This window comes from Sus scrofa, chromosome 14 (assembly GCF_054392235.1).
Source record: "Sus scrofa isolate SSC_HxYL_T2T_F1_AM1 chromosome 14, Sscrofa_HxYL_maternal_Yorkshire_Landrace_v2.0, whole genome shotgun sequence".
Taxonomy (NCBI): Eukaryota; Metazoa; Chordata; class Mammalia; order Artiodactyla; family Suidae; genus Sus; species Sus scrofa.
In genome coordinates this window covers 55,822,259-55,832,297 of record NC_139396.1, presented here as the reverse complement: position 1 = coordinate 55,832,297, position 10,039 = coordinate 55,822,259, and the positions used below count along the sequence as shown (strand labels likewise).

Below are 10,039 nucleotides of genomic sequence, written 5' to 3'. Positions count from 1 at the left end.
AAGATAGGGAAGGAACGAGGAAAACGGGGTTGGGGGGTGTGGAGTGGATCTAACCCGGGAAGAGGCGGGGGTTGCTGGAGGAAAAAACGGGGTTGGGGCGGGCAGGTGAACTGGGGCAGGAAAAAAATCGAGGGGAGGGTCGGGGAGCGGGGCTGAGGGGAAACGAGCTGGAGGAGAAAATGGTGGGGGGAGAAACAGGGGGCGGAGGGTACACCGGTAAACCTGGGAGGAGCCAGGCTCAGGGAGATCGCAGGGATGGGGTAGAACCCGGTTGGGGGAGAGTTGGGAGGAACAGAGTGGGAGGGGAGTGACACGCGTCTGGTAAAGACTGAAGATCGAGGGAGGTGTGGGTAACAAAAAAGGGGATGTACGGCGGGGCTGAGGGGAAAACGAGGGAGGGACTACGGAAAGGCACTGGAGAGCTGAGGAGGAAACTGAGGGTGATGGGGCAGCGTGGAAAGGGATGGGAATCAGGTAAAACGGAGGGGCGAGCAGGCAGGAAGGAGGACCTGAAGACACCGGGGATCGGAAGAATCGAGAAAACAAAAAGGGAAGACAGGACTGGGGGGTGAGGGGTCCAGGAACACCGGAGGGAGGGGGAGCCCAGAGGTTAAGCGGGAGCCGAAGTAGAGGAGTAAAGGGGGCTAAAAATGGAGGATCAGAGGAAGGAGCCTCCGTTTTTTAAAAAATGGAAACCAGAAAAGGAAAGACTATCGGGAAATGGAGGGTGCGAATGAATATGACCCGGTTAAAAGGGGTATGAGAAACGGGCAGCCGGCCAGAAAAAAAGAGGAGTCAACAGGAGTAGGGGGTCCAAAAATGGACAAACTGGGTGAACTTGTGTGTGACCCAGGAGGCCTGAGGAATTACAGGGAACAAAAGTGAAAACAGGCAGAGGTAAAAAGAGGGGCAAGGGAAAGAGGCTTGTATTAAACACACAGCATGAAAATGGAGGAACTGGGTCAAACAGAACATGGGAGGTTAAGGTAGGAAGCATGGGTTTGCTTTGAAAAGGAAGCAAGTTGGAAATGGGACGGCTTTGATTAGAGCTTGGAGTGAAGTAAAGGAGTAAGAGAAGACTGACCAAAGAGAAAGGCCCTGAACAGGAATAGGGGATGGAATTGGGCCCCCTCAAGTGGGAGGTGAGGTGAGACATTTGGGGGACCACAATTAACTAAGCCCAGGGAAAAACTTCAAAACTACCAACCACTACTTGATAGTTGATGTAAACTGTCTTTTTTTTTTTCTTTTTGGCTGCACCAGAGTCAGGGATCAAACCTGCACCACTGCAGTGACAGCCTCAGGTCCTTAACCCTCCCAGCCACAAGATAGCTCCTAAATTGTCTTTTATTGCTCCATGATAACTCCTACCCTAGCCCTTTAATATTAGAAAGCATGCAGTCTGACCCAAAAGAGGCCCATGTTTGAGGATATATACTGAGAAAATGGAGAACAAATTTCTTGGGGAGTTTAGGAGAAACGAGAGGGTGGGCAGTATCTACAAGTTGCAGAAAAGAATAAAATAGCAGAGTTCCCAAGTGGCACAGTGGGTTAAGGATCCAGCATTGTCACTGCTGTAGCTCAAGTCAACTGATAGGGCAAGGGTTTGGTCCCTGGCTCCAGGATTTCCATATGCCATAGGTGTGGCCAAAATAAATAAATGAATAAAACCGCAATGAGGACAATATTGTTACCAATGTTGGGAAAACTACTTTAAAAAAAAAAATTGTGGGCAGCAAACCCACTTCCCCAAATCTTTCAGCTTACTAATCAGGTCTAAATGAAGATCACTAAAGCAGTTATTTAAAAATAACTTTATTCCATTATCTTAAAAAATCCATATTATAATCTCAGAATGAATTTCTCCACACCAAATATTAAAATGTAAATAATGCAGAGGGATCTGTTTATTTCTTTTTGCAGCAGTTCCTGGCCCGGACCATCGTGAGAAATACTGGTTGGCACTTATTGCATCATGATAAATTTTACCCAGCAAGGATGATTTTCAGGTTTCAGTGCCTGAGTTTGGGAAATTTCCCATCATGGCTTTTCCCGCTACAATAGTAGGGTCTCTATGTGCTTGTGAGAATGGGAGCTAATATCAAAGCCACAGGATTATGGGACCCCTTCCCCAGTGTCGTCCAGGTTTTGAGGAAAGGGAATGTCAGTTGTGATGGCCCTGAAGTATTTATCTTCCGGGTTCTGATAAGTAGATCTCTTGGTCTCCAGTTCATAATACATTCAGATAAGATTTTTTAAAAAATCTTAACGAGCTGAACTTTGCCACAGAAAGTCTGTCAAGGTGCTGGTGGATTTGGGGTTGGATCATTTTAAAGAAAAGAAAAGGGAAAAAGCCCTAATTCTTTAAAAACCTTTAAAGCTTGAAGACCTCCCAGGACCTCAGCTCTTCACTGACCCAGCAATATTATCTGTGCACACAGCACTCAGATATAAGTGACAGCAATCACAGGTCAGCCAGACAAGGGTTTATAATGTTTGGGACCAATACCTTGAAGCTCCCATTCGCTAGTGGAAAAATCCCCCCTCCAAGATTTCCTATCATCAGGTGTGCATGCAAGACAAGAGGAAGTCGCAGGAAGCATCTCAGTGATCTTGCAAATCATTCTCTGTGTTCCCAGCTAGGGATTTTTTTCCCTACAGTTTCTTTGCTTTTTCCTTTTTCAAAGATGGTTGCCTCTGCAGACTGGACTGTCAGATCCAGGAATGGATTCATCGAAGACTCTAAAAGAGAGACTAGCTCAGTGTTCAGTGACTTTAAACACAACCTGTCTGAGTATCCCATTCTGAAATGACACTAACTTAGACTGGTTAAAGTGGTTAAATATGTGAGGTACTAGGCAGCAAAAGACCCAGCCCAACAAGAGAAGTGCAGGGCACAGCTATTCCTGAAGGCTGGACACCGCAGCCAGCCCCTAACCTCCCCAGTGTTAAGCTGGGGACAGGGCTCACTTCTAGTGACTTCCTCAGTTTAGTTCCAAGAAAATAAACCTCTCCCAACCACAACTGCAGGGTAACCCTGCAGATAACCAGCTTCTCATCCTAGGAGTCCCAGGTCCTATTATTAGAGAAGGGACGTTCTCCTTTAAGCCTTGGGTCTTGCCCATTAGAGCAGGATATGCAACATTGAAGAGTGCAAATTCAAGTCAGATTTTCAAGTTTAGCATACATATTTTACACCTTTATAAGATCCCTGACATTGAAAAGATTAGGGTGAAATCAGAAGAAAAAAAAAATCTTTAAACTGTAGAGGGATCTAGTGGAAACATCAGCAGCTTAAACTCATCACGTGTTATTTTCATTCAAAACTTAGCATTATTGAGCAGTGTATCCTCACAACATCCTTAAGTAGAAAAGAGGAGTTCCTGTTGTGGAGAAGCGGGTTAAGGCTCCGCCCTGTCTCTGCAGAGGCTTGGGTTCAATCCCAGACCCAGTGCAGTGGGTTAAGGAGCTGGCCTGGCCATAGCTGTGGTGTAGGTCACAGCTGAGGCTCAAATATACGATCCCTGGCTCAGAAACTCCCATGTACTGCGGGAACAGCCAAAAACAAAACAAAAACAAGAAGTAGGAAAGAAAGAAGTTTTCCCATTTCCAAGATCAAGAAACTGAGGCCAGATGAACTGGTCTGCCCAAGGAGTCCATATCATCAGGTACTCCGTTACAAAACCTTCCTCCTGCCTCTTTCAAAGCCACAGGAGAAAGGAAGGATGGGAAAGTCTGCAAGCTAATAGGACACTACCTAAAAGGCTTTTCTATAAATATAATGCTCTGGAAAATGTGAGGGTCTAATGAAAAGCACTTTCCCTTATCAGCCCCTACCTCTTTTGAGAAGAATTCTATCTCCAGGGAAGCAAAAATCCTCAGGAGAGCCGAGCTCTGATGATGCCCTGGTCTGAAACCATTCTTCAGACAATGAAAGGCACAGGCAGCAGTTTATAACTGAAGAGCTGACACTTTTTTTTCCTTCTGCTCAAGAAGGCAAAGAAGATAACTAACATCTATGGAGCACCTCCTCGGCATTTTCACATCCTGAAGTACCCCCCCCCCCCCACAGCCCTGTAAGGTGGATGTCGTTTCACCTGTTTCACAGATGAGGAAACTGAGGCTCAGGGGAGAGGTAAAGCTACCTGCCCCAGCTCATGAAACAAGTAACCATCAAGGTCTAGATTCAAGCCCGGGTGTTTCCAACTCAAAACCTGAACCAAATTCCTTCTTCTGATTAGCATCAGCAGTTGACCCTTCCTCGCCTTCTCCCGAGAGCTGATGTTTGCCTGGTTCCTCAGCGCACCTGGGCAGCGAAGAAGGAAGCGTCCTCACCACCCCCACACTATTCCCTGTGTACCAGGGGCAGGCTGGTTACAGACCTTTCACAGCGACAAAGTGCACTAAGGCTGCATGCCCCACCCCCACTCCCCCCAACTCAGCATCAGTCACCCCAGAGAAAGCCAGGGGTCACAGCCACAGGGGCGCCTCTCAAAGCAGCTTCCCCCACCCCGCGCTGCCCACTCCCGAGGCTTTTCAACATTGTTGAGAAAACTTACAGTAAATCGAACCAATTTAGGGGGAGAAAAAAAAAGAGAAGGAAAGATGTGTGTTGTTTTCCTTTTTCCGCTGAGAGCCCCAAACTGTTTTCAGCCCTCAGGCAGGGGTGCAAGTCAAGTAAAGCAGAATACAAAACTCATCTTCAGTGTGGCTTTCCAGGCTTTCGAGACGGGCTAACAAAGGACAGTTCTCTTCTTCAAACTGGCCTGTCTTCTTGAGTGATGTCACTCTGCTGCTCACTGCTGTCATCTGAACAGGAGGGAAAAGTAGACCAGGCCCTGAGTGGTGTCAATAGAGGTGACTTGCTTTCCCCCATCAGTCTTCAATCACCTTGACCAATTTCTGGTCCTTTACTGGTGAGCTTCATGGAGGAGCAGGCGGGGCATTGTTCTGCCCCGACTCTTCACCTGTTCTTTCCACTCAGAATTCTCTGGACGTGCTTGATGCTGCCTACCCTCCTGACTCTTGCCACTGCCCTCACCCAGACCACCCTCTCCTTTCTGCTTATTCAAATCAAGCATCCTGAAAGCCTCTTCCATTTCTTCCATAAAACATCTCTTGACCAAGGCACCCCTCAAAACTCTCATCCTTAGCTCAAGGGACCTATACTCTGTAATCGTATCATTTATTAGGCAATTCATGAGATTCCTTCTTTTTTTTTTTTTTTTTTTTGGCTATACCCCCAGCATGCAGAAGTTCCCCAGGCCAGGGATGGAACCTGCGCCACAGCATCCACCTGAGCCACTGCAGTGACAATGCTGGATCCTTAACCTGCTGCACCCCCAGGGAACTCCCATCAGATTCCTTCATCCCACAGCTTTTCTACTGCCCTCTCAAAGGGTTGGTTGAATCTTCCTTCTGTTTTAATTTTAATTTTCCCCTCATGTTTTAGTCTGTTTACCCCAAGACTAAGTGTTAAGTCTGGTTTCTTAAAGCCCCTCACCCTCGGCCTCTCTTTTCTAGTGCCTCCCAGAACCAATCTGTGCTTTTCCCAGAACTGGCCCTTGATAAATATGTGTCAATTTAATTGTTGTCTTGGTAGCGAACCTTAGATTCTCAGAGTCTAGATTAACCTTCTTTCCCCGCCCTTAAAAAACCAGGCCCTTGGTGATTTCTCCCTGGGAAACTCACCACCACCCAGCAGAGTCCTTTTAAGGAAAAAGAGCTTACCCTGCAGAGCCTGGAGGCCATTGCCCATCTGGTCCACGTTCCCATTCACCAGCGCAGTCACTCTGTGGATGTGGCCATACTTGGTTATTTCTCTGGGAAACTCCTCCCTGTCGCTTGCTTCCTCCTCTTCCTCTTCTGCAGCATCTTCCTCCTCCTCCACCTCTTCCTCTTCCGAATCCACCAAAACCATGACATCACCCATGTCTTGCCTCCTAATTTCCAACAGGGAGGGGGGAGATAATCAAGAAGATGTCCTGTTTTCTCCAGCCTCAGCCCTCTCAGAGTAGGAAACACTTTGCCACCCCCTTGGCAACATGGACAATTTTTCCTGCATTCAATCTGGTTGAGTCGTAGATGGTAGTGCAAGTGTAACCTTTCAAAGAGGTGCTACCAAACTGTCTAGATAATCCTATCTTGTATTGGGTGAGTTTTATCCCCCCCTCCAGCTTCCACCTCGCCCCCGCTGCTCCTCAGTCCTCGGGCAGGTGACCTCATTGTCCCAAACACCTGCCATCTCAGTTCTCCTCAAAGCACATGCACAGAAGCTCTGTTCCTTTCCTGACATGTCCTTATTTCTGCTCCACTTACTAAAATATCTCCTCCCCCTCATTATTCAAGGTCCAAGTGAAGTCTTCTCCCTCCTGCTGAAGGCTTGAACTATGACTGAGTTTGGAGTTCACGGCCAGCAGCTTAGCATCAAATTGTTCTCTAGTTTACAGCTAGTTTTGCCCGCTCAGCCAGACTGTATATTTCACGGGCCAGTCACAGTCCCAGGAGCATTTCATCCTCATTTACTCCTCACAGCCTCCCTCTGAGAAGCAGATGAGGAGATAAAGGCTCAGAGAGGGTCAGGGATTTTCCAGAAACCCTTGTCCACTCATTCCAAAGCCTTTTCCCATTAAACCAAGTTGCTACCTCCCATGAGATAGAAGCTTGGGGAATGACAGATTCATTCTAGAAAGGCCCTCAAAAACAGAGCAGTAAAGGTAACACTTCCCCATGAAAGAACGTCCCAGAATAATACAATTCCTCATCACAGACAATGGTCTCAAAACAGTAACATCTCATAGTTATAAATGGATAGGGGGGGCAAAGACTTCTTTGTTCCCACCCAGAATCTCTGAAGAAGCAAAATACACAAGTTCCATTTAGTGTGTTGCCCTTAATGAGGGTTCCTTTTGGGAGGAGCTTCTGGGCATGCTCAGACTAGTCTTCCAAACATGCTATAAGACTATGACTTGTTCTTCCTTTTAGCTCTTTGCAGAAAACTAGATAAAATAAATGCATGCCTGACTGGGCTCCATATGTACACGCTGTCTTTATGCCTCAATAACAAGCCAGCAGTGTGCCTTTGCCTGTGGCCTGGTGTTGTGAAAAGAGCACAGACTTTGGAAACAAATTATCAGTGAAGGCAAATTGTGGAAATGGGTTTTTGATTTGAATCTAGGGAGCACTTACCTGAAAGTGTTTCCCACTGAAAGGAGAAAGGAAAAAAAATTAATATCCAATAATATCCACTTCAGTCTCACAAAGGTTTCTAATCCATCTAACGTTTACAAAAGAAGGGACAATGAGAAAACGGACCCAGTACGCGAGAGGACAGGGCATTCAGAAATGGTACTTAGGTGCTTCATTATTGCACATCTGGACCCAATTTGGGAGCCTATGGACCTTAGGTGGGAGCATACCAGGGACCACCTTCCCCCACCCACACCCTCTTGAGAAGCCTGAATGAGAGGCAGAGGGACCCAGGAAGCCCTTACCTTTCCAGCAGAACATGGGGCTGTAATACAGCATGAGCCCGGAGAGAATGGCCAGGCCCAGCAGGAGGAGGCTCACGACGGTGCCCACAATCCCCCCGATGTTTAAAGGTTCTGCAGAGACAAATCACATCATGGACAAATCACACCCGACACACCTACAGCACACCTGCGGCTAAAGAGGGTAACACCTCCCCTTCTCTGCCTGGATCCTACTCTCATCTTGGTTTCATGACCTTGGGCCAGGCATGTGACCTCTCTGTAGAGCAAGATAAATATCTCATTTTCCTACTGCAGACAGTTTGTGGGACTCAAACAAAGCATGTGAGGCAAAAAAACACTGGAAAGTTAAAAGCTCTGTGTCTACCACACATCAGGACTGTTCACAAGGCCACAGTAATTAAGAGTGTGAGCTGTAGGTGCCTCAATGATGTGATTAATGGAACAGAATAGAGAATCCAAGTAAAGGGCCGCACATAAAAAGAAATGTGATATCGGAAAGATTAGTGAGTAAAAGAACTCTTCCGGATGTGGTGCTAGACCAAATGGTTATCCAGATGGGGGGGGGGTGGGAGGTGGAAATGTGATCTTCACCTCATACCATTCACAAAAGTCAATTCTAGACAGACTCCAGATTTCACCGTGAAAGGCAAAGATTAAAGCTTTAAAAAGAAAATATAAGAGCATATGTTCATGACCATAGGATAGCTAAGGATTTTTTAAGACACAAATGATAAAAGGAAAGTTGTATAAAATCAACAGCACTCAAGTAAGAACATGTGCAAACCAAAGGATACCATAAAGAAAGCAAGAAAAACAAAGGGAATTCCCTGGTGGCTCAGTGGGTCAAGGATCTAGCATTGTCAACTGCTGTGGCACGGGTTCGAAGAGGTATAGGATATCTGCATTTTTATCTTTGAGATAACACCAAATTATTTTCCAAAGTGGTTACACCGATTCCCATTTACAAAGTAGAGTTGTTCCACATTTTCAGCCACAGGCTTTGTGATTTTTACCCATCAAGTAGGTGTAAAATGGAATCTCACATGGTTCTAATATGAATTTCTCTAATTAGTAAGAAGGCTAAGCATCATTTCATATATTTATTTGCTATTTATGTTTCTTCTATGACATACATATTTGTGTCTTTTGATGTTATCCCCTTTCTTATTGATATGTAGGAGCTCTTCAGAAATTCCACATATTAATTCCTTGTTAGTTTTTCATGTTACAAGGCCTGTGAAGTTCCCAGGCCAGGAACTGAACCTAAACCACAGTAGAGACAATGTTAGATCCTTAATTGCTAGGTCACTAGGGAACTCTGTGTGTTTTATTTTTATACTTTTTTTTTTTTTTTGTCTTTTTGCTATTTCTTGGGCCGCTCCTGTGGCATATGGAGGTTCCCGGGCTAGGGGTCCAATCGGAGCTGTAGCCACTAGCCTACGCCAGAGCCACAGCAACGCAGGATCTGAGCCATGTCTGTAACCTACACCACAGCTCATGGCAACGCCGGATCCTTAACCCACTGAGCAAGGGCAGGGACCGAACCCGCAACCTCATGGTTCCTAGTCGGATTCGTTAACCACTGCGCCACGACGGGAACTCCTATTTTTATACTTTTATATTTTTTTCTAATATATACATATTTTTTTTCTTCAGGATTTAACAGATAGTAAATAACCTATTTATCCCTGTAGAAATGTTAGAGATCTAGGACTGGAAAGTAATTTTCCCATCCATCTTGTCAAGCCACAGGCAAGCAGGTATGCCTTCTCCCAGACGGCATGACCCATGTGTAAAAGGAAGCACCACACTGTCCCAACACTGGTGCCAGGTGCTCCGATGCTTGGAACCCTTCTCTTCTGGGGCCACTTCCATCACTCACCCTTCACACTCAGCCAGATGTCCACCTCTCTCACCCCAATGGGATTCTCAGCCCGACAGACATAGTAGCCCTCGTCCAGGTCCTGGGAGCAGTTGCGGATGGTGAGGGTGGAGCTCTGGCCACTCCGGGTGATGAGATAGTGGCTGCTGGGCTGGATGACCGTCTTGGGCTGGGTGAGGTTCCTCAGCCACAGGATCTGGGCAGGCGGGGAGGCTCCAGACACCTGGCAGGTGAGTGTCACATTGCTCCCCACAAAGCAAGTCTTCATGGGCTCAGAGAGAACAGAGGGGCTCCCTGGCAATCAGAAGGTAAAGAGAGAAAGACATTTCAGGAGATTCAAGCAGTGGTCAGAGAATTTCAAGTTATTTCTCTCCAAACAAAGCAACTCCAGGAGTTTCTGTATCACACCTGGTTTCATGTAATAATAAAAGCTAACACTGTCTGACTGTTTACTACGGGCAAGGCACTGTTCTATTTCCTAACCTAATCAGTTTTCACAACACCCTTGTCGTCATCCCCCTTTTGCAGATGGGGAGACGGAGGCACAGAGAAAGTTAAGGAACTTGCTCAAAGTCACACAACTAAGTAAGTGAGCAGCTAGTACTAAGGGTAGCCAGCTGTCCTGGTTTATCCAAGGCTGAGGCGCTCCCAGGAATTGGGGCTT

The 10,039-nt window shown here is 46.4% G+C and overlaps 1 protein-coding gene across 6 annotated transcripts in view; it reads right to left on the bottom strand.

The window, feature by feature from the left end:
• Positions 1-10,039, bottom strand: part of VSIG10 (V-set and immunoglobulin domain containing 10) — a 99,418-nt gene that overhangs the window by 49,578 nt on the left and 39,801 nt on the right. For 2 of the 6 annotated variants that reach the window (XR_014826145.1, XR_014826146.1), the window contains 6 exons: positions 9,376-9,669; positions 7,494-7,604; positions 7,189-7,204; positions 5,731-5,942; positions 3,838-4,809; positions 1,800-2,742 (listed from right to left, as the gene is read on the bottom strand). The exons of 2 other annotated variants lie outside the window; for them this stretch is intronic. Coding sequence is in view for 2 of the 4 variants with exons in the window: in XM_001924427.6 (XP_001924462.2) it covers positions 4,757-4,809; positions 5,731-5,942; positions 7,189-7,204; positions 7,494-7,604; positions 9,376-9,669 (686 nt within the window). In the remaining 2 variants the exon portion in view is untranslated. Of the gene's footprint in view, positions 1-1,799; positions 4,810-5,730; positions 5,943-7,188; positions 7,205-7,493; positions 7,605-9,375; positions 9,670-10,039 lie in introns of those variants that run through there. 2 more of the 6 variants (XM_001924427.6, XM_013982901.3) reach the window with 1 other exon arrangement.